Genomic DNA, 26706 nt, shown 5'->3' with positions numbered 1-26706 from the left:
CTGGTTATTGATGAATGATGTGGTAGAAAAGACACTGGCCTGAAATTGGCAGGTACAAAGTTTAACTCAGCTCTGAAACTTTGGTGGGTAATCCTTGGCAATCTTGTATCTGTTTCCTTTGTGAATAACCATTACCTTAAAATATTAACTGCTTGAACACTTCTAATTATGACAACCCTCTCCCTTTTGCTGAAAAAGCTTTCATCAAATTAAGAAAAGTATTCTTTGGAGATTACAAAATAAACTCCCAGGACAATACAGTGCGTTGTAGGAATAGGCTTCAAGTACTTATTCATATGGAGGAAGGCTGGGTTAATGTTGGAGTTCTCTTAAGGGAGATCAGATCCCTTTATCTTATGAAATTTTTTTGCACATTCTTCTATCAAGTACTTGGTAAGCACTGTTTTCCCTATGACATTTCTCTTTTCTCTGCCAAGAGCTGAAGGCCAGGAAGTACAGTGTAGGAGGGATAGTAAACTGTTGATTGGACACTTGTGCTTCCTAATATTGGAATGAGTGGGAGTTCCAGAGTTAAGCTGGACATGCATATTTGGAAGACCTGTGTGTGATGAGAAAGGCCTGAGATTCAGGTCAGAGGTGGAAAGACAAGTAGTAATTGCTCATAAAGTTGAGGGAGAAGGGAAGACATGAGCAGGGACTGGAGACCTGTAAGCTTGAGTGAAAGATCTAGAAGGCTAGAACCCTAAGGACAGGGAGATGCCTTTTGGGGACTCAGTCCGAGTCAAAGAGGTACATGGGGTTTTGTTTATCATTTTTGGACTGAGGGGACTCCTGCCGAGGTAGAAGGATAGGCAAAAGAGCAACACCAGGTGCCCATATAGGACCTTCTGTTTTGAGTTTCATTTGCCTTCACATATTTTCTCCTGTGGTTTGATGTGTACCAGACACTTTTTTTGGCAAAGGGTGGAATACATAATCATACACATCCCTACAGGCCTCTTTGGTCCTGTGACAGGCCCAGAGCAAGAGCTATATATATATCCTAGTAAATGCAATAATCTGTCACATCAGAGCCCAGCCTTCTTCCCATTTTTTATTTACTTCAGAGGAAGCAGATAAAAATGTGTCCTAAGGAAGTGTAGTGGCTGTGTTTGTGCATGTTCTTGTTCCTTGAGGTGAGATGCTGGCAGATTGGAAGTGACTTTGTCACACTTACAAAAGGTGAGGAAAGGAAAGAGGGAGGGAGGGGGGACTGGAAATGTATAGCCAGATCTCCAAGAAAAGTTTTCTATGATTCAGCCTTTCAGCTTGCCACCTAAAGAGTCTCCTCAGCCAAATCCCTTGGGGCTCAGATGCACGGTAACAGGCAGGGTGTGTAGCTGGTGCCACCCATCACACCATGAATGAATGAATGCCTGTCCAGGGGGTTGCTGCAGGTGAGGCTCAGCTCAGGCAACATGGACCCTGCAATGCTTTGAAGGAACAAGGTGTAGAATGGGTCAGATCAGCCCTGCCACCCTGCCAGTGAGTGCACTCATGCCCAGAAGGCCATGAGACCATTCATTCATTCATTCAGGCCATGGAATGGAGCTGCCCTGTGGAATGTGATTCAGGGGTTGGGGACAGCCAGTATTTCTTGCCTGGACAAAGTGCCCTGGGATGCACAGCTACAGCACTACCCCAGAGCTGTGCCTATATTTTGTGCTGAAAGACTGATCCAAACTCTGCTGCAAAAGGCTCTGTGGACATGTCTGAAGTTTGTTCAAGGCATCTCTCACAGGGCTGTCCCTGCAAACTGCCTTCCTGAAGATCCATAGTCTTGCACATGCGAAAGGAAGGGAGTGGGAGAAAGGACATGAAGTGCAGGACATGGTGCTGTCCCTGGGAAAGGAAGCACATGCCAGGGACAAGTCAGGAGAAGCTGAAGGCGCTGTAATAGCTCCTTGCTCTGTGATAGCTGTGGGAAAGGGGAAGAGAGAAGCAGGGCAAGAAAAGTATGAAGGAGGCCTTTGACCCTGCAGGTGGGCACAGGTGGATGTGCCTGCACCCAAAGCACCAGGGAGAGCAGAAAGCACAAGAAAGCAGGACCTGGCTGCACATCCCTTCAGAGCCTTTGTCACAGGAGGGGCAGTCACAGGAAGTGTCTCTGGCCTTGCCTCAGCTGCCAGCTGTGGTGCAAGATCAGCCCCACACCAGTGCACTATTCAGGGGCTGCCACGCTGTACTGGAGCAAGTTTCCCCTCTGCTGCAGCTCTCCTTTCTCCTCTCCCAAACCACCCGGACAGCCTGCTTCATTCACACCTCAGTCTTGTGTATCTCCCAGGGTCCAGAGAGGGAGAGGGGGTGATGCAACACCCCATTCAGCATTGCCCAGTGGCACAAGCAGAGCTGCCACCTCCCTCCATCGAGCACATTGCAGCCAGATGCCAGCAGTGGATTCAGCCTGCCCAGACCCCCTTTTTCTCAACTTCCCTTTCCCATTGCTGGCAGGGAGCTACCAGGATTTGAAGGGCTGGATGTGGACCCTGCTCAAGGCTATGTGGATGGTGGGGCACAGCTGCATTTGAGGGCAATTGTTCCACTGCCTCGTGTGGTGTGGCCCTTCTCTGACCACAGTGGCAAAGCAGGCACTTGCCCAGTCACGCCAGGCTTCGGAGGCCAGCTCGGTGCACACCCACACAGGTATACCCACACATGCCAACACACCGACCAACCTCATATGGACATCTCTCACCTTCTTGACAACGGAAACCATTGCCCTTTGCAAGCCTGGCTCGCTCTGAAGATGCTATCAGGAGGTGGGCAGAGGGTGCTGAGGTTCCAGGCCTCTTTGGTACAAGCACAGCTCCCTCATCTAATGAAATGCATTCTCCTTCACCCACGAGCTCTCTGTGATCTCTTGCCTTGCAGTTACACCACAGTGAGGGCCAGGGCAGAAGGTTTAAATCAAAGGCTTCCGACAGTTTCTCATTCCACAGACCACCCAGTCTCTTCAGTTTGTGTCACTTAACTCACAAATGACCTGTGAATTATTGCAAAATTTCGCACTTTTCCCAGTGCACTTTTCTCTCTTTGCAGCAGTTAAAACGGGAGGGAGCAGGCTGTAGAGCTCTCGTCTTGGAGAAGCTAAGGAGTAGGGAACTCCCCATCTACCTGGGCAGGTTGTAAATAGAGCCCCGGGTGAGTGGGAGGCAGGAGTCTGTGTTCTTTCTGGATTCATTTTAACACACTTGCACCCGTTGCCAGTGTGGGTGGGGACGGAGAAGTGCAGAGGTGCCTCCACTGCCAGTGTGAGCTGCAGTGCACTCCTGAGGGGCAGATGTGCCCAAGCCTCACAGGTGCACTCCTGAGGGCAGATGCAATACTTTGAAGTAGCCAGAGGAAGAAATGGTCCACGGGGAAGAAGGAAGACAATAGGTCTCTTATCTAACTGACTCACATCCTGCAGGCATCATTTTTACTGTTCTGATCCCTGTTCTGAAGCCCTGATCACTTTCCAGGTATTTGACACAACAATGCCCTAGAGCAAGCATCTTCCATGGTCACAGCATTATGTTTGTCCCACACATGCTTTTCTGGGTTTGTGGCATTCTCACATTGACCCCTACAGACACTTTTTTCTCCCCACATGGCCTCAGTTCTTTCCCTGAAATAGTGGAATGGGGTATATTACTGGGAAGGACATTCCAGGCAACAAAGCCCTGTCACTTGCAGCCACAGCCAGCAATTCAGTAGATCTTTAGGGCCAAGGGTCCACAGGGTTACTATTTCACAGACAATTCAAAACACTTCTCAAGACCTTGCTTTGCCCCAACTCCCACTTTTCTATGTGTGGTGTGCTGGTGGCATTATTTTTGTCTTAGAGAATTATGCAGGCTTTGACAGCTGTACCACACAATTTAATTTTTTAAAATTCTATTTGTTCATTATATGGCAGATACTGAAGCACTCCCCTGACCCTCAGACAGGCTTCCTTCTCCTCCCTCATCCCCAATCCTGCAGCCATGGAGGCAGAGCATCTGAGCCTTCAGCTCAATGGGTAGACCAGGCAGGGACAGTAGTGAGTTGGATCAGCCCACGACTCTCTTGTCCTGCAGGATGGCAACCTGAGCCCAAAGGAAATGGAGAGAGGATGAATGCATAGCCTTCTCTCTGCTGCAGGTCTTTTTTTTTTTTCTTTACTCCCCTCTCCTCCTTTACATTCCTATGCCAGTCCTCAGCAGTTCAAAGCAGCATGCAGAGAGCTCTCAGAGTGCAAAGTGCAGGGAGAGCAGTGGGAGGGCAGCTGAGGACGGAGAAGGGCGAGAGGAAAAGGTCAGTGACGAAAGCCCAAAGCGATGGCTCTCGGCTGAGCTGCGGCTTGTCCGTGGTGCTCGATTTGTACTCGGCAACAATTCACACATCTGGGGACCACAGCTCCTTCCACCGCCCACGCTCTTCCCTCCCCCACCAGGGGGCTGAGGCAGGGGAGGGGGAAGGAGGGAGAGATGCTGCACCAGCCTGCCAGCATCATTTCCAAGACCAAAAGGATAAAAACCCTGAGCAGTCCTTTCCATCAGCCACCTTCCCTCTGAAAACTGAGCATCTCTGATGAAGGAACGTGCTGCCTGCAAAGGGGGTGGGGAAAGTAGCAAGAAAGGGGGGGGATCTTTTGTGGTGCACGAAAGTCAGAACTGGAGAAATGTAGTGACACTCTCGTCCTTGAAACATAAAAGCAACAGTACATGTTTCCTATTAGAATGAAAGCCTCACCTAAGTGGGCAGTGGCTAAGAGAAGGGAGTCTGGTGCCTGTGGACACGTGCTGTCCTTGACCTGTTTCCAGAATAAGCATTCAAATGGAGCCAAGTGCTTGATGCCCCCCATGCTTCCCCCCTGGGCCTGAACTGTGCTCTGTGTGTGTGCTCGAATGTGTGCTCAGGTGCAAGCACAGGGCAGTGCCCCCACGGACCTTCCCCACAGGCTGCTCCAACTGCAGGGCACAGCACCTGCCCAAAATAGCCCTCCCAGCCCCGTGCAATTGCTCTTTGCAACTGCAGGGAGAGGGAGGGTGAAATTCTGAGCTGCTTCATGCTCTGTGCCCTTTCCTGCCTCTTATGTGGGAGCTACCAGAGCAACAGGGAACAGTGATACACAAAATGACATTTCTCCCCTGCCCATGCATATCAGTCAAAAAGAAAAGAGGAGGAAAATGTAACCCTGTGTGTCTTTCAGTGAATTAAGTCCCATTTTCCCTGAGACATATACATCCCATTTCCCAAATAGGAGCACAGCCTGTGGAGCAGATGAGGTGAGCTGCAGCTTGGATCTTGTACTATGGCAATGAACTTGGCAGGTACCACATGGACAAGGTTCCATGTTGGATCTCTCAAGGAGTGTCTACAGTTCCTCAGAGACCACAGTGAGGAAAACAGTAGTGTCCACAGTGCTTGCTTTTCCTCCAAGTGGTGGTTCTCCAGGATCTTGTTAGCAGTCTCCACCATTATGCAGCCTTGCCTGCCCATAGACACAAACCAGTCTTTTCAATTGTGTGCAGCCTCCTGAAGCCACAAAGCCACTCTGCTGCAGGCAGTTCACCTCCGAGGAGGGCTCCACAGGAGGAAAATCCTCAGAGGAGCAATCCCAGAGGTAAAACTCTGGCAGAGGTGTGCTCCCAGCAGGGCTGGGGAACTCTGTGTTCTGAGCTGTTTCAAAAGGTCGTGGTACATCCCTTGAGGCACTGAAGTGCCCTCAAGTCCCTGGATCAGGTGGTCCACCTGAGCACCACTCTTCCCTTCCACTCCTTACACCCAAGTACACTGGCTTTTCTCATCAGACCTTCTGCCTCCCAAGGTGGGGAGCAGCAACCTTAGAGGGCAAATGAGGGGAGAGCTGAACCCAGGGAACCACAGAGCAGAGGGAAAATAGCTCTTCTGGCTGAGCCCAGGGGAGAAGGAGGAATGCAGCTCCTGAGCAGTGAGCTGTAAGGAGGCAGGAAGCTGCCTCCAAACAAGTAATTTCTGTTCAGGCATTTTAATGACATGAAAGTTAATAATTACTGCAGTCACAAATCAGTAACCCCCCAGAAGGGCTTAAGGGGGAGTAGGAGGTTGGCCCTTGGATAAGCATGACATCACCAACCATATTTTAAAACAAAATCAACAATCTAATTAACTCCCTTTCTTGAAGCTGCTGAGGCAAAGAGCTGAAGAAAACGGAGGAGCAGGGAGAGCTCTGAGCAGAATGGGGGTGGTGGCTGTAATGATTTTTTTCCTCTTGAGAAGGAAGGGAAATGTGATTAAACTGGAAGGAAGCCTTGATAATCAAAATACCTGAGGGTTTATTCTCAAGAATCTCCTTACAGTATCTTGTCTTGCCTTCAAGCAATTTTGAATGTACAATAAATCCCTAAATTCTTCTCAATTTATTAGGTCTGGAAGCTGTCATTGCTTCATATTAGGCTTGTCAAGGGTTTGTACCCTCTAACTTTAAACAGAGAGAGATGTAACACATTGACAGGCTGAAAAACAGAGCAGGGCTTTATCTCTCCAAGACTGCCCAGGTAATAAGGTAATGATTTCCCTCAAGGACAAGAGCAGCCACTGATGCTGAATAACAAATCAGCCAGCGTTCAGCTCATTACTTTGCTTGGGCATAAGACTGCTTTGTGTCCAGTGCTGCCTTCCTGTAGAGCATGTCACTTGCACAAGCAATCCATCTTCAATACAGGTCTGTGAGCAAGTTCTGTAGGCAGTCTAGCCGTGCATATTCAGTATTCGATGCCAGGAGAATACTGGGATTTGCAGAGGCATGTCTAAATACTGCAAGTCAATAATGACCCTACAGACCTGGCTGTGATGCAAGACCCAGAGCCTGGTCTATGAATCTGTTTTTGAAGATGGGAAGGTGTCCTTTACGTCCTTTCTCTGCTGTGGAAATTGAGACTCAGAGAGGATGTGAGAGCTGTACACACATGATAATAGTCCCGTGGGTGCATACCTTCCTTCCAGTTCCCACTGCTGAATTTTCCATCACAGTGTGCCAGACTAAGACCATCTGCACACACAGGCACCATGATTAAGCTGACAGAGATCACTTGCCACACTGCTGTGGCTCAAATGCCTGCTGGGCCTCAGACACCATGTCCCCAGGCTCAGACAAGGGTGTAGGCAGTGGTCTTCCTCCATGTTGCTGAGCCAGGTGCAAGGTGACAGCCCAGGTCTTCCTTGAGAGTCTCCAGGGAGGGACTCTGGGTCTGAACAGCCCTTGTGGCACCATGAGCACTCATCAGGGAGACAGGCATCCACTCCTAGGAGCTCTCTTAATGCTCTGCTGCTAGGCTCCAGCCCCTCCAGCCAAAGTCCTGACACCATCTAGTCAAACCCAAACATAATGAGGAGCCAGGGGTCAGGTCCCAAGCAGGAGCATCTTGTGACTGTCCCGTGCTCCTCCTCATGAAATCATAGCAGTGTGTTCACAGCCAGGCAGGCTAAGAGTGAAACTGCTTGAAAATAGCATGCTCTCCCTCCCACCATTTCCCCCCCACTTCTCTAGGGCTCTGACCATCACTGTCAAGGAGTGAAAGTGAACACCTCCTCCATCACCTCCCACCTCTGGCCTCTAACTTGCCTCGAGTGAAGGTGCCTTCGAATGCTACAGACTCCTACCACTTTTGTCCATGTTCTTCTATAGCCTACAGGACTAGGGAATCCCTGCTTCTGAACATTTTGTGTATTCAGGTGTATATTTGACGTCTACTGCCTCTATCAGGCATGTCTATCAGGAAACTCTGTAGGGCAGAATTTGGAAGGAAAGAAATGCAGGAATGTCATCTACTCTATACGTAGGCTTAATACTTGCTGCCCAGCATTGTTACTCCATTGCGACACCCGATTCCGAATCTTCAACTCTATTGCTTAAATGCCTCTCCATTTAAACACAGTGATGGAGATTAACCTGAGGGCAGTGTTGCCTGTAGCAGCAATATCTGTAGGAATCATGGAGCAAGAGGGAAAACATTTCTCTCACATCAGCCCAAGTCTGCTGTTTTGATACAAAGTAAAGCCTCTTAAAGGCTTGTAATGTGAACAAATTCAATAAAGACTTCACTTACACACTGAGCAGTGGTTTCCCACAAGGCCATTTTTACAGACATTTTTCGGAGTAGAACCACAGTTTAAGGGGAAAATAACTGCAGATGTAGAACAACAGCGTAGTTTTGAGAAGCGCACGCATGTGATTGGCAGGAAATTCAATGCAAAGGTTATAGTTAAAACAACATTATTTGGAAAGTACCAGAAATAGCTTGCAGAGCTTCTAGAGACCTTCACCGTGTATCCTGTCAGGAAGCGAACTTTAGTGGCCATCAGGGCATCTCTGCCCTCATCTCTTCACCTCCTGCTGGTTCTGTGCCCTTTCCACTGCTCCATTCCAGATGGCCATGGGGACAGGACACCGAGATGGATCTGCTGAGCCCTCCACTGAGCTCACCCCGGTGAGCTGGGCAGTTTGCAAGGCATCCCAGTTACCCTGGCACTCTGGTCCCACTGAGAGCCAGCAAAGGGAAGGGGTGTCCCCAGCCTAACAAATGTGATGAGCTGGTGAATTTGACACCACTCAATGTTTTTGCTCTTCATGTTTCTCTGTGTCTGTTCCCCTGTTCACCTTTGCCATTTTGCAGAGACTCTCAGTGGACGCGCAACTGAAAAAGAGCAGTTTCAGCAGCACTCCTTTTCTCTAATGAAAGCAGTGTGAGGGCAAAAAGTCTTGTGCATGCCTCTGTCTTGAGTATTTTTAAAACTTATGCTGCCCCTGAAACCAATCTGGACCAAGTAGCAACACCTTTAATCAAACCTCCATCATCACACCTTTACCTGACACTTTAACACTGAACAACAACACTAAGTGCAGAGTTTACCTATCTCAGCCACCATTATGGGGACAGGAAGGTAAAGACAAGAACACCTCGCATGTGTTGCTGACAGTGTGGTTTTGTTTGGCTTCTCACGTTACGAATGGCGCAATTCCTAACAATATCAGTGTGAAGGAGATAAAAAGTGCCACATTCTCAGTAGCACAACATCTTGGGCAATCACATTCAAAAACTGTGCTGATAGCAAGCATAATTTATATATGCCAGGTGGGGTCTGGACATAATGCCATTATCATGTCTCTGGAGGAAACCTTCTCTTATTTATGCCACACAGTTGTTGCTTCAATACATTTTAAACTGTGTTTCCAAGAAAAATATGCTGAGGAACTTTGTGTCTCCATATATTGAGGTTTGGTTGTCGTAGCTGATCCATCAGATCATTTCCTCTCCCTTCATAGTTATGGAAAAGTCAGTCAATTCCAGCTGCCCTTGACAAAGAGGTATATATCCCTTATTGAGCAAGGATATCTTTACAGAAGTGTGCTGGTTTTCTACTGGGACCCTCCATGGGAAAGTCTTCAATGTGACATCAGTCCTTACTAGATGGCAGAAAATCTGCACAAGAATATATCATAGAGAAACAAATCTAGAAAAAAAACAATCTCCAGAGAGGCAGCTGATCACACACATCCTTGCTTCCAACTACATCAGCCACCTATCTCCTATAGGGACTGACAACATGTGAAGTTTTCCTCTTCCACTATTTCAGATGCCATAGTGCACAATCAACCTCATATGATTTTTATGCATATATATATATATAATAAAATAAAAGAAAAAAAAAGAAAAAAAGAGAACCAGTGGAGTTTTTTTCCTTGATAGGCTGGACAATAAAAAAAACTGCTTTGTGCATTTGTTTTCCCAAAGTAATCTCTAGTCTCAAGGAAAGTGCAGGTTTCTTTCGCCTGAAGGACAAACAGGAAAAATTATCGTTAACACAAATGCTCCATTGCAGCTACAGTGGTGGTGATACCAATAACTTACAGAGAATTTCATTGCCTCAGCTGAGAATTTCTGTGCCAGAATAAGCTGCATTCATGTTCAGAGTTCCTGGGAAAGGTGGTCTGTGGCCTGATGATCCATGCCATTACATCTCCATTGCAATGAGAGCCTTCAAGGTGCAGCATGCACAGCCAGCAGTTACCAGAGCAGGAGAACACACAGCCCATCCTCTCCCCTGCTTCAGCAGAGGCTGGCTGGTTTTGATTCCCTAGTTGTCCTCCCCAGGCCTGGCCTGACAAGAGTTTTCAGATGCATTCAAATGACAGCTCTCAAGACTCCTGGTCCTTGTTGTGTGTGGTGAAGAAAGAGGTGCTGCATTCCACTACTGATGGCTAAGAGAGTGCTTGGTTCTGGATCAACTGTAAAGCTTTCCCACAAAGGGCCATGAGGACTGGCTATTGCAGTCTTCTGCAAAATGGCTTTGCCTTCAAACAACTGTGTTTTTCTCCACCACTAGTTCTTTTTGAGCTCTAGTATCTTCTGAGTTCCAGTCTCTGGGCTGGGCTTCCTGTGACTAAGAACCCATCTTCCTCCTACACCCTTTTTCCACTACCTGAATCCAAGATCACTTTGTTGTTATACTATGTCCCCATCCTCCAGGTTTATAGAGTCCTCAAACAACTGCCTGGAAACTTGAGATTAGCCTCTGGCAACTTTTGGTCATCAAAACTTTCTTGCCAAACCTGAACTTGGGCCTTGAGATGCTCTAGGAGAGAAAAATGAGGAGCACTGAGTGTGGTGCCCACTGTACATGTAAGAGGAGACTCTCATCATGCAGCCATCATTATGTAGCCCAGATCAGACAAGAAACATGATGTGCTGCACTTCAGAGAATTCTGTTTCTGTATGGAAAAGAGAAAGGGGTGTGAGGATACGTTTGCAGGTCCGTGTCTATCTGTGAACTGGGCAACCATCAGGCTGTGGGTTTGAATTTGTACATCTGCCATGTCTTGGGATGTGAAGGCAAAGAAAGGGACTATCTGTCTGCAAAGGTGAGGGCATAGGAAGCTTTGGAAGAAGGTGAAAATATTTTTTGTCTCTTTTTCTGGCCTGTTGAATGGACAAGCCATGCCAAACAGGCACTGCAGCTACTGCAGGGCAGCATTGCCTGGCTGGACTAGCTGCAAGGCTCAGGTCAGAGAGGGGTGGTTCTTCCTTCTGTGGAATGGGGTGTTTGGCTTGGTAGGGAGGCAGTGGGATGGGTGTTCTTGTGGTGTCACACCATCTGCAAGTCTGAGGGTGTGCCTCAAACTTGTTCACACTCAGCATTGACCTGGTTCTATTCCCACTGTGGCCCAGCATGGATCCTCTAAAACTGGGGCAATGATGTCTGGTTTCATTCAGGTGTTGCTGCTCAGGTCAGCAACTCCAGCTATTTTTCACGAAGTGGTATTTCTACTGTAGACAGACTCCTGCCCCCAGTTTCAAAGTGATCTGTAAACTTGTATAGACCCTGAGAGCAATATGAGTGATCCATTTGGGTGTCTAAAGGAGGAAGCTATGGGTCTTGCCAGTATCCCAAGAGATCCTTTTTGCTCTCTCTTTTGCTTCCCAGCAATGGTCTGAAACTGGTCCCAGAATGTTGAGAATTGCTAACACCTGATCCCTCTAACCCGTTTTTTTTTGCATCTACTGCTTTATCAGCAGGAAGTAGAATGTGGTTGGGTTTTGGTTTTTTTTTTATTCTTGGCCTTACTAGCCTTTTCGATACTCTGGGGCCTTGTCTCAGTCTGACAAGGCAAGCAAGCAGCAGCTTCCTGCGCACAGGTGAGAGGGAGAAGACAGAGACCATGCGTACATGAGAGAAACAGCTTTGGAGCAGAGCTGCTGGGTTGTGGGCACCTCTTCTCCCATGGACATGCACTGAGCCAGGATATCTGCCTTCATCACTCTCCCTTTTTCCCCTCTCTCTTCCCCTCACTGTTTGACATTCAGCACCTGCTGCCGTCCAACCTCACGACCCCAGGGACTCCCTGCGTCAGGACTGCTCATTGCCTGGAGCTGGAAGGTAAAGGGGGTAATGCCGGCTCTCTCCCACACGGAGGGTGGCTGATCTGAAAGCATCTTAGAAGGAGTTTCAATCTGACAAACTGATCTCGCTGTTGGGAAGGGCTGAGAACATATTTATCTCTCTGTCTCTCCACAATCCTCTCAAATCATACCCCACATCTCACAACCATGCTGCCTGCTTTCTCTCTTTCTGTCCCCTGTCTGCTAATGTGTTGTCATCATGTTTTTCTTTCTCTGAACCTAATCTTTTATCACAAGGAGAATTTGTATTAAGCTCATGCCAGCCCGTTATAAACCCTCTCTTCTCACCCCTCTGGCAGTCCCAGCAAGGTCCAGTGGGGCTTCCATTTTATTTTCCTCAGCTCTGCCTGAGCTCCAGGGTTGGCGAGAGGTGAGGGTGGTTCCTTCTCCTGTGGGCAAAGGCAGATGTCAAAGTATGGCTGTCCGGGTGTATGGGGAGAGAGACTTGGATGAGAAGATTGTAAGGCCAGACTGTCTAGGCTCCCTGGGTGCTTTGAATAGATGAGGGTTGCTGCTGAGTTTCCTAGTTACAAAGCCCAAGTTTTCTGATATGCCTAAAATCATGACTCCTTCCAAGGCAGAGCAAAGATCTACTTGGAGAGGATGATGCACAGTTTGTGAGCTATGGTAGAGCCTTGACTTTCTAGAATGTGATAAACACTTCTCCCTGATTCCCCCACCTGTCCCAAACATTCTGTTCAAATCTGCCTCCTAAGCCATGAGCTCTGCAACTAACTTCTGTCAGTTGCATCCAGGGACCCTCTTACTCAGCAAGCACCTAGTTATTTCAGCCCTAGGGTTTACCAAAAAAAGAAGCTCTTCAAAGCACAAGCTGTGCACAGCCGAGGCAGCACTCTCTACCTGAGTCAGCAGGCAGCCTGAGACAAGGCGCACGGACTGCTGTGCGCTCACTCACGCGTTTTCAGAAGACATGATTCCTGCAATCAGCCTCTGTGCTGCCCTGTGAACAGCCTCACTGCTGAACAAAGCACCCAAGGCAGGAGAACAGTCAGGTGCTGAGGGAAAAGTGCAGACTACAGAGTGGAAGGGATATGAGTTCCTGAACCTAGAAGACTGGCACTGCATCCTAGGACAGTGGATGCCTCCTGCGAGATGACATCTCGACATCTCCCTAAGTTCCGTTGCTGAGTTGTGTTGTGGGGGTGTCTTCTCTCTTTCAGTGTGTTGCCAGTACTGATGAAGCCCTCATTGCTGCTCCTGTCTCACCTCTGCCTGTTCAGCCTCATGCCTCCCTCATGGGCATCAGACTCAGCTCAAGGTAAGAAGTGATTCTTTTCACCTGTGCCAGCTGGGGGAACAGGGAGGGCAGTCAGCCAGGGCAGTGTGTGCGCCACGTATGCTGCAGCGCAATGTTTGTGTTGTGACTGCAGCCAGAGGAGGTTGCAATATTACAGGTCTCTGATGAGCACATCAGCCTACAAGGATATAGAGAAATGAGTGGCACTGCTTTTCTTACTTGGAGTCCAGCAGAGAATTCAGTCAGTAGTTTGGGATGGGGCAGCATTGTCTGGGGTGATCATTAATGCCAAGCATCACTGCTAATTGAGCCACATTGCTGTCTGTCTCTTCTCTGCTGGCAGGTGCCTCTAGCCTCACTTGCTGGTATGACTCGCGGGCAGCTCTCTTCTGTGACTGGGACCCGGGCAGGGACCTGGCTGAAGCACCATGCCAGCTGGAGATTTTATCAAAAAAAGGCTTTTGTGACAGGTAGGTGACTGCAGAGACTGAGGGAAAACAATGCCGCTTTACAAAAATGTAGGCTTCCCCTTCCCAGCCCAGGTGTAGTGGAGAGAGTTGAGGTGTTTTGTCTTGAACTCTGTCTCTATCTCCATGTGGGCTAAGATGCTGGCAGCCACTGTTCAGTGCTTGCCATCTGACTGTCCCAAACTGTCTAGCACAACACATCTTTTCAGCTCCATGGCTCTATCTGAACTTCACTTTTCAAAAAATCCCTCTTCCTCGGCAGACACCCTTGGGACTGAAAGGCATTTTCAATGGAAAATGAGGATGTATAGAGATGGGGCTGGAGAAGGATGTAATTGAAGCCATACAGAGGCCAGATTGCCAGGATGAACTGAGATGTTGCACCTTGAGTAATAATGAATGAAGAAAAATACTGTCCTTCTTTCTCTCCCCTGGCTCTTTAATCTCTTCCAGTTCATGATGTTTTCCTCTCCCATATGGCCTCCCAGCAGAGGGGAGTTGTTTGGCCAGTACTGCTGTGGGGGCTGGCTGAGTCTGTCATCTCCAAATAGGACATCTGCAGACAAGAGGCTCACCAGCCAAGCCCAGGACTGCCCTGGGTGCCTGCCATAAGGAGAGGCTCAGTGTGATTCTGTCACTGGGTGGGTTACTTGTCACTGTCATACAGACACCTCCAATTGGGTTAGATGGACAAATATACCTTGGGGGTGGTGCATGGCCCTTGAAAGCTAAAACACTGATGTTGCTTCACGGGTGTGAATCAGAGACTGTGGCTGGAATTGGGGCTGGATGTGGAATTGTGCAGTTCTGTGACTGGGGCTCTAGGAAGAAAACCCTCCCCACTGTCAGTGAGTCCCAGGCCTGATCTGACCTTAGAGCTGGAACAGGCACCTCAGTCAGACACTGCCCCAGCTGCAACCCCACAGATGTTCTCCACCCTGCCACACCCCATGCCATAGCTCAGCTGGCGCTCTCTAGTCAGAGCAGAAGAGAGGTTAGGGTGTTGTGCTGCCACTTGAGATGTACTGTCCTGGCTGACTGAGAGGTGACCTAGCTCAGAAGGTACATGTCATGTCACTGAGCATCTGAGATCCTGCAGTGCTGTCAGTGTCTGGAAGGAGACCTGTAAATCCTAGAGGGGCTGAAACAGGCACCTGTCTTCCAGGGCCATGTTGCTGTAGGTGCATTTGGGCTCTGTATGCCCTCTGATATCAACAGGAAGCAGAGAAGATAGGAAGAGGATTTTGTGAAATCTTTGACTGGAAATCTGCTGTTATTTTTGCCTTGAAATAACTGGGGTGTATTGACTTCCATGCGCCAGAACATAAAATTTGCCTGGGTGATACAATGGGGAGAAAAAGTAGGATTAAATCTTTGCTGTAACCTGTTCAGCAAATACAATAGGATGTAAAATGCTTTGAAAGCCCTTTAGTGTTACATAATATTTGACTAACTACAAAACTATAACTTCCCAGTTTACTGGAGTTATACCCCTCTCCTGAAAAACGCAAGAAGCACTGCAAATTACCCAAGGCAGAGCATATGACAGGACTGAGGAGATGCATCAAAACCTTCAATCAAAATGTTAATGTGAGTAATTAATCTGGAATGTCCTGGCTAATGACAAAGGGGAGACGATTTATATATATTCATTTTGGGTGTATAAGCAGTGCAACATCCAGGGGTAGTATAAAAAGCCCAAAGCTAATCCCTGAGTCTGGCTCTGGGATGGGGCTTGGTGTTGTGTGTTGTTGATATATGTGCTTCCCGTGGGTTTCCCTGCAGAAGGGACTGGCTTCAATGTAAGCTGGGCCATTCTGTGCTGACACATGCAGAACAGATGCAGGACAGACAGATCATATGCAGTGTCCCACGTCTGTCGCACTACGACACAAAATAACTCACACATTTACGTTAGATGCAAAAGAGGGAAAAGAGGAAGTTTTATTTCTGACCTCGCAAGATATAGAATGCTAAAAGTGGTAGTGGATTGGAGGATGAAACTGCCACTTCTTTAACTACACTGGTTAAATTAACAATCTATCAATTCTCTCCTCACAAAAAGGAATGCAAAACAATCACTATTTACATGGCAGTGTGTGAGAAACTCTAGTAGAAATATGTAAATATTAGAAGGTATTGAAAACTTTTAAAAGAACAGGGCAACACACATCTCAATCACCTGTGTTTGGCCCTAATCCCTTCCTCTGAGGAGGGATGGGCATCACCACCAGCTCTGAGGTCACCTCTTGATCTCATATTCCTAGAAATTATCAATACCATTTTCCAGATCATTATCTACTGTGAAGTGTGGTTAGATGTGTCTAATGGAAGATGCAACACATCATTGGAGCTAATGGTGATGCAAATATTTTAACTATTATTCTTTATTTAAATCAGTCTTATTTTGGATCCATTATTCAGTCACATCTAGTGTCACTGCAGTTCCCATGTTTTCAGAAAACACCCACCCAAATTTGAGCTAATATTTTTATTGGCAAAGTCACAACCAGTTTTAATGACAGACAAGCTTTCATACATTTGCATATCATGTGCAAAGACAAATTGCAGGGCTGATATATATCTTTTCTTTCTAATCAAGCTAATTTCTCTGTTGCTTATTCAGTACTGTATGATGTACATGGCCCTTCAGCATCACTGCATTTCAAGTGTCATGTTTAATACTAATGCAGTTTCAGTCTTACCAGAGAACATAAAATGTTCTGGTAAAAATAAAATTTCTCAATAAATGTCACCCATAGAAAGTAACTTTTCCTCCTGCTTAGTCAACACATACAGGAATTCCAAGAAACTAGCATATCACAATGTTTTGTGCCCTTCTTGCCAATAAACAAACAAAACCAATTCAACCACATGAAATACAAATTTTTGGTTCCTCACTCACCACTGAGATTTATGCCCCTCTGCCACAAATACCTTCCATATTTATTGTCAAGTATGCCTAATTATCTTATGCATAGGCAATGCTTAGAAATTTGAATGCTTATTCATGAGGTTTCATTGTCACTAATAGTTAATTTTCCTTGCAGAATCAGTGCTTCACCGTTTCAGACAGACTTAGCTTGTCTGTCCATTGCCACACTGGAGAGAATAAAACCAAAATACCTGAGCAAATAAAAAACTTCAATCCTTTTGAAAATAGTGAGTACTCATCTGCCTTCTGATCTCTGAAGCTTCCCCATGAGAGGATTGGGAAAATTAATTTTCCTTCCTCATCCACTCCTATGCAACACCCACAGCTGATTTTAGGCCTTTGTCTTTTGCTTGTCCCCTGCTACAATGAGCACAATGCCAACTCCTGCCACTTGCTCCTCTGTCATGCAATGTCATGCCAGCCACATCCTGTCCTGTCCCATATCTGGCTTCAGACTGGTAATGATAGCTCACCTGCCCTCATGAAAATTGTGTGCTGCAGGAAGGATGGAAACTCTTGCTGCTCTTCCTCTGCCCCCTCTAGTTATGAGCTTCCACCCTTCTTTAAGACAGCTTTGGCATGTTTTGGTCTTTGCTGAAAGGATTCAGCTCACTAAAACAGAAGAAAAACATCTGCTTGGGACCTTGTTTTGCTGGCTGTGTGAGTTTACTCATCTCAAGGAGATGTCCTGCTGTTCAGGAACTTGATGTTATGGACACAGTATGGAGATATCAGCCCTACTTCTCTCTTTCCAGTAAAGCTGAGGCCTCCAGGAGACCTTCACCTGGTTAACATAACTGAAAACGCCTCCAACCTAACATGGAGCCTGAATATTTCCTCTCATTATTTGGATGGGAGGCGGGAGTACCAAGTGCGGTACCGACACGTGAGTCAGCCCTGGGAGGTGAGTACAGAGGGGGAAGCTGGGACGTGTTACCATATGAGTCCTGGATGAATCCTGGCTTTGTTTATGTCCCCCAAGACCTGCTCCTGGGCCTCCTCTCAGGATGTGACCAGTTTTGGTGAAGCTGGAGAGAGGATGACAGCCCCTGCTCTTTTATCTGTGTCACTCGCTGCCAGTGTTTGATGATGACAAGGAGGCAGATGGGGATCCTCTTTTACTTAGTGCTGTCACAAAAAAAATCAGACAGCTCCAGGACAGACCTGAAAGGGATGGGAAAAGCAAAGCAAAGGAGAATTTTCCTTGAGGGTGAACAAGCCATGTGCGTGATGTAAAGACTTGAGACAAGTCTTCTCTGAGGGCTTTGGATCTTCTGATGGGTATGTGATGCTGTAAACCAGGGTGTTGACAATGTTCCAAATTTGCCCTACTCCCAGGAGGCTGCAAACTTGCCCATTGAACAGGACCAGATGTGGGCAAATTTTGAGAGACTCTCACCCAACTCGAAATATGAGGCAGCTGTCCGTGCAAGGCCAAGTGCCAGAAGCCACTACAAGGGCATGTGGAGTGACTGGAGCAAGCCGGTCCTGTGGAGGACACACGCTGATCACAAGGGTAAGTCAGGTAGTCTGACCTGGAGGGGAAAATGGGAACTCAGGGTAAACAAAGTAGACTGGCCAAAACAGGGTGAGAAACTGAAGATGTGTAGGGAGAACTGTGTTGACCAAAGAGTAATAGAAAGGTTGAAAACTGTCCCTCCTGATTAGTTAGGTGGGATCATCTCAGCATGACAGCTTAAGGGCAAGTGACCCTAGCAAAGCCTCTCTGACTTCCAGAAGCCAAGCAAAATCCAAAAGGTTTAAATCAGGGACTGCTTCCCCAGAGCAGTAAGGCCAGATGTCTAACCAGCAGAAGCAGTGGCCAGAATTGGCATTTTCCCAGATGCCAATGTTACCTGGGAACATTCTCCCAGCTTCCTAAAATGGCCAGTTCAGTGGAGGCATTGATCAGTGAAATGCAGTGAAACAGCTCTCAGCTCCTGAGCTGAGGAACCCCCGAGCTTGGGAAACAAAGTCTCATGGAAACTGGGAGAGACTTACTGACTTACATGCATGATAAGACTCTTTAAAAAAGATCTGCTGAGATTTGCATCAGTCACTCTATGAACTTCCAGCCTTGGAAGACAGTGCCCTTCAGTGAGTCGGTGGCTGTGGCCTCTGTCATTTTTTTTCCAAAAAGTAAGCAGGTAGAGGTTATTCCTTCTCAGGTTGCCCCCATCCTGCCTCTGCTCAACCCCTCCCTGTTGTTCCTGGTCTTGGTATAAACAGGGGAGCTATGTTTAGAAAGGGCACTGTTGCTGTGGCGATCAAATTTTGACAGTGTGTGATGTCAGTGAATAGGATACAGCCACAACCAGTTGTCATAGCAACCAAGGCCCAAAGATAACCAGGGTACCAGAGGCAGAGGAGACAAAGTGATCTGAGTAGCATCTCAAGGACAGGGAAAGAAAGAATGTGCTTAAAAACGTCCCCTCCGTCTTTTATTTTTCTCTGTTCTCTCCTAACTGCCCCAAAGATTCTCTGCATGACCAGGCCCAGGGACACGAGGGAGGGGAAGAGATGAGAGGCAGGCAGAGGAAACAGGCATCAGAATAGCAAGGCCAAGCAAAGGTGCACTGGGGAGATATGTGTGAAAGAGACAGATTAAGGAATGTTTGAGATGATGCCAAATACGCCTGAGGAGTGCTGGCAGCCCTGGAAATGTGGGAACCCAGTCTCTTTGTCTTAACCCTACAATCCAAGTATTAAAATATTGTAAAACTGTAATCTTCCCAGCCTTCTAATGCCTCCCTACACCTCTCCAAAGAAAGAAGTCAGTCCCTTGACCCCTAACCTTCTCTATCCTTATCCTCTTGCCTTCTTAGAGGCCAGTAAACACCATGAGTCCCTCTCCCCTACTGACCATTAATGCTGTTTCAAGCCTCCAACCCTACTTTAGCTGGTTTTAGGAGTCCCTGCTTTCCTTGGCAATGAAACAGGTTGGTGGACACTTCAACTAGCAGACTGTGCCACCTCATCTGTAGCCACCCCTAGCTGTGGTGCTGTTATGACCAGGGAGTTCAAGTTGTTCAGCACAAATTATCTGTTAAGCAATGCTTAGACTCTGAAACCCGTATCAGCTCAAAGGCATCCTACACAGCAGCAGAACTCACATATACTCTGACCTGTATATTATAATTCTAGATAATATTATAATGTTATATAAAATTACAACAAAGGCCCACTTTGATTACCTGGAACAACCATGAAGGGGCTGCAGCTTCTACCTACAGAATCCTGGTTAGATTTTAACACCATTTCCTCATTTTTTCTCATCTTGCAGGAACATCCCAGCCAGTCCTGCCAGTTCTAATAGTGAGCACCTTCATCTTTGTGATCGTTGGGACTGCCTTCCTCATTAACTTAGGGACCCTGAAATGGTAATTGAGAATTAAGCTTACATTTCTGTTCTTCTATATCTTGTGGGTATTCTCAAAACTCAGATTATTTTTCACCTGGTGTTACTCAGGATAGTGATGGCTTTAAGCCAATCAATGTATGGTTCATAGCCCAATCTTATGAGACTGATATTTGCCTGTGGAAAAATAACACCACCCAAGATGATGTGGTTTCACCAGCACTGTCATATTGTGCCATACTCCTGTGACCTGGTGCCATGCCCTGGTGCCATGCCCCAGCTAAATTTAAAGCAGCTGCCTCAGCACATCTGTCACCCAGGGGTTAGAGTGGTGTTTCCTGGCAGAGATGCATCAAAATTGCCTCTTCAAAAGCAGGTCACTGGGTTGAGAACTCTCCCTGTAGTGAGGACCAAGCAAGCCTGGTTACCACCACCTTCTCATTTAAACATTCCATCAAGAGCCCAGGCAGAATGAGATGACATTGGGCCTGCAGGCAAAACTCCTGAGTGAGGAGCACAATTCTTGTTCTCCTTGGTCTGTGCAGTCCTCACACACTGATAAAACCTATATGATGCTTCAAGATCTCTTTGCCAGTGTTTCTACCCAGGCACTGCTTTTATTAGGGACTGAAAGTGTCTCACAAGATTACTCAACACAATAATAGGAACAGTGACCTCTCAGCTTGGCACAAGGTTAGAAACAGTCACAGGTTTTCTCATCTCAGGTCAGGGGTAAAGAAGCAGGGTGCAGATATTCATGGCAGGGAGCAGGAACAAACATTCTCAGTGATGAAGTTGAAGAGGCTGGATGGTGAGAGAGCCATGCTGAAGGAAGATGGATACTGAGAAAGTCACTGGTCACTATTTTACCCTGAGTCATAAAACAAAGTTGAGGAAGTTCTAGATGTGCAGCACAGAGGGAGTTAAAAAGGCCTCCTTTCTCCACAAAGTATAATTAACCTAGGGGAATTGAGTGCAGAATAATGCTGAGGTAAGATGCAAGGAAGGATTAGACATGCATGAATAAAAATAGCATCTGCAATGATGTAAGGTAGTTTATATGCAAGAGCTAGCAAGTTCTGATGCTTCAGAGAGTACACTGATTGCCTCCAGAGGTCAGGAAGGTTTTTCCTTACAACATCCTACAGCAAAGCTTCAGAAAAGGGATGACAAGATGATCCAGCCACTCTGAGAAGCTGAGGAGAAGATTAGATGACTCCATGCTGCCTCAGGATGACAACACACTGGTTCCAGGGTAGGAGAGGTCTCTGGACAATGCAAGACATACTCACTCAGATGGCTTGCATGTCCAGTGTGCCCCAGCTATGCCATGCAGCATCCTGCTAGGAAGGCAGAGAGATGTGGCAGAGCTTTCCCAGTGATGGCCCTGCTCAGGCTACATGGTCCTGAGTCATTGTGGTGGTAGCAAAACAAAGAAGGAGCAGCTCACAGCAGTGGGAACTGGGAAACAAGGGAGGCCTGCTCAGCTTGTCATCAGGACAGGGGCTGAAGGGTGGAGAGGTTAAGGTAACCAGGCAAGGCAGTGAAGAAACCAGTAAAACCGGGGGTTGTCCTTCCCCTGGGAAAAGGCTGAGGTAATTTTCCAGTGGCATTTTCCAGTGCCAGGTTTATTTGTCTCATCTCTATACATCTCGTGGCTCAACTAGGCTCTCTCAGACCACTCAAGAGGAAGGTCAGCCCTCAGGCTCGACCTTGCTTTACCTCTTCCCCCATGCCAGGGCAGTACCTGTGAATTGCAGGGCACTCTTTCACCCCCACCACCGTGACAGTGATCAGGATCAGGCCCTGCTTCATTTGTCCTTCTCACTGTCTTTCCTCAAGGTTTAAGAAGATCCTGAAGATTCACATCCCAGACCCTGAGAAGTTTTTTCCCCCACTTGTTTCTGTTCATGGAGGTGACATTCAGGTATGGGGCTGGGGATGGAACCATAGCGGGGAGAAATGAGGGAAGGGAACATCCAGCTGCACATGCCCAGGACAGACAGACCTACCCATGCATACATGATATATGTGCCTGTAGCACCAGCTGCTGGGTTCTCTGCTCAAGTTCTATTTTCTGACCTTCTCAAACCTGACACTCAGCCGAGGCATCTCTAATTGCAGAATGGAGAAATGGCAAACCACAAAAAGCACAATTATCCATCATCCTGCTCCCATAATCGGCAGCCTGAGAGACAATAAGGGACCTGCAGGAGGGACCTTGGCCTCTCAAGACCCCCCTCCCTCACAGTTCAGTGCTCCCTACTTGCCCTAGGCTGCCCAGCTCTTCCCCAGATTTCCTGCTGTGATCTTCTCCTCTGCTCCTGATGTGAATTGCCATCACACTGGATAGCATTTAGCTATTCCTTGTATTCAGCTATTCCTTGCATTCTTGTCTGTTTCCCTTCTTTTCCCACTCCACCATTCCCCTCCCCTAGGCTCTCTGTGAGTATGGGCAGCTGCAAAGAGACAATTACCATTCTGCGCTGCATTAAAGGGAGCATCAGATGCAAGACGTGGGAGGTGATCCCAAGGGGCATCTTGCTTTAAGGACGAAAACAAACTGCAGAGAAACAGAAAAGCAAAGCTTCGGAAAAGCCAAGGTGTAAAAAGGCTTAAAAAGCTTGAACTACAGGGAAAGAGTACAGACCAGGGGGACGAGATTGTGCAGCAGGCAGTCAAGACACTTTATCAGTGCAGAAAGAACTTGAAAATTTTGCTCTACAAGCCATAAAGGCAATGGATTCGGGTGTCATCAAAATCAGTTTATTTTTAAGGATAATGATACACCGAAGGATGTTGCTCATGATGACTATAAAAATTAGGCACAAGGGGCCTGGAAGAGCACTTTAGACAAGAAATCTGCATATGACCATGTGTATATATCAGAAGCTGTTCAGCACCTAGGAATAGATTGCATGAGATGCACCTCAATACTGTTTTTCATGCTTCACCTTATGGTCTTGTAAGAATTTTTCCTACCTTTTTTATTCCCTTTGTTTCACTTTAATTCTCCCTCTTAAATTCCCTGCTCCAGAAATATCAAAACACAGGCTGACAAGATCCACTCTCAATGTGACTGAATGACATACTCTGTCTAATCCTGCAGATGAGACATCATGAATGGGAATTTCCCTCCCCACCACCTCTGGTAACCCTTGCTTGGACAGAAAAGAGGCCACTTGATTGCTGTGGCCTGTCAGTAGAAGAAACCTTTGGTTCCTCTCTGAGTGCTATACTTTGGTAGTCACAGTCTCTCTCTTGTGTTTTTTCCCCACCAGAAATGGCTCTCCTCCCCATTCTCCACATCTTCCTACTGTGTGAACAGCACAATTCCAGAGATCTCCATGCTCGAGGTGATGCAGAAGAATGACCAGGAATCCCGGTTTCTACTTTCCAAGGGAACCCTGACTCCTGATCCTCCCACAGAAACCAGTGTGCACTCTGGATCCAGCTGCTTCACCAACCAAGGCTACTTCTTCTTCCACCTTTCCAACTCCTTTGAGATCGAGCCCTGTCAGGTCTACTTCTCCTACGAGCCTTTCAGCCAGGAGGGCAGTGGAAGCAAGGATGGTGACTGTTACCAAACTCTCCCCTCCCCAGACCTCTGCACGCTGGCAGAGGACATGAATATGTTGCCCAACAACTTCTTTCACTGTATGGAGGCAACCCAGGGCTCCAGAAAAAGCTCCTTCGTGGAAGAAACAGCAGGTGAAGCCCAGCAGGCCATGGTTGTTCCTGGGGCTCTCCAGTCAAGTGAAGGCACTTCACCAACAGTGGTTCTGGAACAGGATGAGAAGGTTATGGACAAAGCAGTTTCACAACCTGCTGAGGCCATGTGCCAGCTGGACACTGACTCTCCTGACCCACTGGAAATGCAGGACAGCGATACTGTCAGGGTAATGGATGGGAGTGGGAAGGGGGGCCCTCCAACTGACCCCTGCACACCAGCAGCAAATGCTACCTCTTCCTTCTCCCAGCCTCCACCTCTAACACAAAGACAGGATGAGGATCCAAGCAAAACAGCCTTCTCCAGCCAGGTGCCAAACACTGGTTCCTACCTTTCTCTGAGGGACCTCCAAAGCCAGTACAGCCATTGCTCTGTCTAGGATCTGCCTGGAAGAGACCCAGAGGTGGGAAAGGCCACCTCTGCAGGGAAGGCTAAATGGACAGTTCCTCTCCTCAGGACATGAATGTAACTTCAGCATCAATCCCATCAGGACTGCTCACTAATGAGGCTGGAGAACACCAGCCGACAAGGATTTACCTTCATAAGCAAATATGTTTCTCTGTTAATACTCTCTCTAATGGCATAGAAACTCCTCACACTTCTCATGTGACATTCCAAACCTCACCAATTCATTTTTCCCTTCCCAGCTCCTGATAGGAGACTGTGCCAACACTTCCATGCTCTGCATTTTGGTGTAAAATAGCACTCAGCTTTGAGGCTGAGCAGGCATATGATCAGTTTGCCTCATACTGGCCTAAAAACCTCTAAGGGGATGGAGAAATGCCTGAAGATGTGGATATAAGATTTTGTACAGGGGCCAATTGCACTGCCAGCCAGTGCTGGGGTTGATGATGAAATAGATGGAGACATCTCCTCCTGACTGAGCAAGGGTATGATTTTTTCCTATGATGTCCCCACTTTAAGTTTTAATCAGAAATTACATTCTAAGCTTTAGACTTTAGAGTCTAGACCTTAAAGTCTCTAAGGTCGGCTCAGAGCCACAACTGCATCAGCTGTCTAAGCAGTGCAGTGTAAAAAAGAAATCCCCATTACTGAGTTAAAAATACTGGGGAAATCCCCTCCCTCTCTTTCTTTCCTCCAGCTTGATGGTGGCAGTAAAAAGAACTCACACAATTTCCCATTCTTGCTACAATATTTTTCATGAAATCGAAAGCCTTTCTGCCCTGCTGGCAAACTACAGTTATTTGACTATGATAAGCTGATTGCAGAATAGTTCATCCCACATCCTGTATAAGTGGAAAACATCACAGCAGTGCTGCCCATTCCTTCCACTGCTCAAGGGAAACCATTGCTTAATTAGCAGCAAAGATGTGGTGAATAAGCCCAGAAAACTAACCCACCAAACAGCATCTTTACTGAAAAGAAAACCTCAATCCACTTGCAAAGAATGGGGATAGCACAGACTTAGATTTTCTTCTTCCTCTACATGCCCTGATCTGGGTTAGAAAAAGCCACAGAAGAAAAGTAGTAAGGCAAAGGAAGATCCCTGCATTCACCATTTGTACTATCTGTCCATTTTCTTGACATATTTCTGGACTTTTCAGCGGTGAGAAAATACCAGCCATGTCCTAAGAGTTCTTCTTATCTCTTGAAAACTCTTCTAAGAGAATTTATACCAGAAAGTTCAAGGATATTGAACTTGTTAACACTTCTGTCACAGCTGTGAGTGTCAACTAGAACTAATTTTTTTCTAGCTCTGCCAGTGCCAGCATTGAGATTCCTGCTCCTACACTGTTACCTGACACTGCAGTATGCATCCTGAATGCCATTATGAGTCCCAGGTGCAGGGTCACCCACTGGCTTGGATTTCACCTGAAAAGAGCTGCTCAGAGCCTACTTGTTGCTGGGAGGGCTTTGGGAACTATTCCTCTCTTCTCATCAGTTCCTTCACCATCTGTCTCAAGACACAGAATGTTCCATTGTGTCCAGGAGAAAACAGGAGACACAGCTCCCCAGATAGGGAAGTACAAGGCTTTCCCAGCTGTTTCTTGGACTTTGAGAATCTTCCCAGATGGACTTTGAAAAGAAACACTGACTCCCTTGCCTCTGATGGGCAGTTTGCTATCTTACATGGGCCAAGAATCCAAGCTGCACTGTCCCCATTTAGACTTTCTTAAGCTTTTCTATTTTTCTTCATAGAAGAAAAGGCTGGAAAAGAACTTTAAGATTATCTAATCCAAATTTTGACTGAATATTACCATGCCCACTAAACTATATTGTAAAGTGCCACATCTACTTGTTTTCTGAACACTTCCAAAGATGGTGACTCCACCACTTTCTAGGAGAGCCTATTCCAATGTTTAAACACTCTTTCAGAGAAGAAATTTTTTCCTGATATCCAACTTGAACTTCCCCTGTTGCAATTTGAAGTATTTTTCCTCTTGATCTATCACCTGCTATCTGGAAGAAGAGACTGACCTCTACCTTGCCACAGCTTCCTCTCAGAGAGTCGTAGAGAGCAATAAGGTTACCCTTGAGCCTTCTTTTCTCCAGGCTAAACAGCCCCAACTATCCCTCAGCTTGTGCTCCATACCCTTCACCATCTCTATTGCCCTTCTCTGGACATGCTCCAGCACCTCAACGTCCTTCTTGTATTGAGCATCCCAAAACAGAATACAGGATTTGAGGTGTGGCCTCTGTACAGGGAGATGATCCCTTTCCTGCTGGCCACACTATTCCTGGTACAAGCCAGGATGTCATTTGCCTTCTTTGTCACCTGGTCACACCCAGCCACAATTAACCAGCATCCCCAGGTCCTTTCCCACTGGGCAGATTTTCAGCCACTCTTCTCCCAGTCTGCAGCACTGCATGGTGCTGTTGCAACCCTGTTGCAACAGGACCTGGCACCTTGTTAAACCTCATACCATTGGCCTTGGCTCATCAATCCAACCTGTCCAGACCCCTCTGCAGAGCCTTCCTACCCTGCAGGAGATCAACACTTTTGGCCAGCTTGGTGCCATCTGTAAAACTGACTAAAGGGGAGCCCTTTATCCCCTCATCTAGATTTTCAACAGATATTAAACATATCTGGTGC

At 47.1% G+C, this 26706-nt stretch overlaps 1 protein-coding gene across 2 annotated transcripts; it reads left to right on the top strand.

The window, feature by feature from the left end:
* Window positions 1–113: 113 nt before the first annotated feature.
* Window positions 114–25280, top strand: IL2RB (interleukin 2 receptor subunit beta). Of its 2 annotated transcripts, XM_085569203.1 has the most exons (11): window positions 114–11639; window positions 11808–11880; window positions 13085–13182; window positions 13505–13631; window positions 15104–15218; window positions 16679–16790; window positions 17319–17467; window positions 17902–18079; window positions 19847–19943; window positions 21764–21848; window positions 23203–25280. In XM_085569203.1, the coding sequence occupies exons 1-11, from the start codon at window positions 11528–11530 to the stop codon at window positions 24028–24030; spliced, it is 1974 nt and encodes a 657-aa protein (XP_085425329.1). In that variant the 5' UTR covers window positions 114–11527; the 3' UTR covers window positions 24031–25280. The 2 variants fall into 2 exon arrangements, with proteins under 2 accessions (XP_085425329.1, XP_085425330.1); XM_085569204.1 differs by lacking the exon at window positions 11808–11880 and having other exon boundaries at window positions 11566–11639.
* Window positions 25281–26706: the final 1426 nt, after the last annotated feature.

Source organism: Lonchura striata, chromosome 1A (genome assembly GCF_050655825.1).
Source record: "Lonchura striata isolate lonStrDom1 chromosome 1A, ASM5065582v1, whole genome shotgun sequence".
Taxonomy (NCBI): Eukaryota; Metazoa; Chordata; class Aves; order Passeriformes; family Estrildidae; genus Lonchura; species Lonchura striata.
The sequence above is the reverse complement of the archived record's forward strand: the minus strand, read 5'-3'. Positions and strand labels throughout refer to the sequence as shown.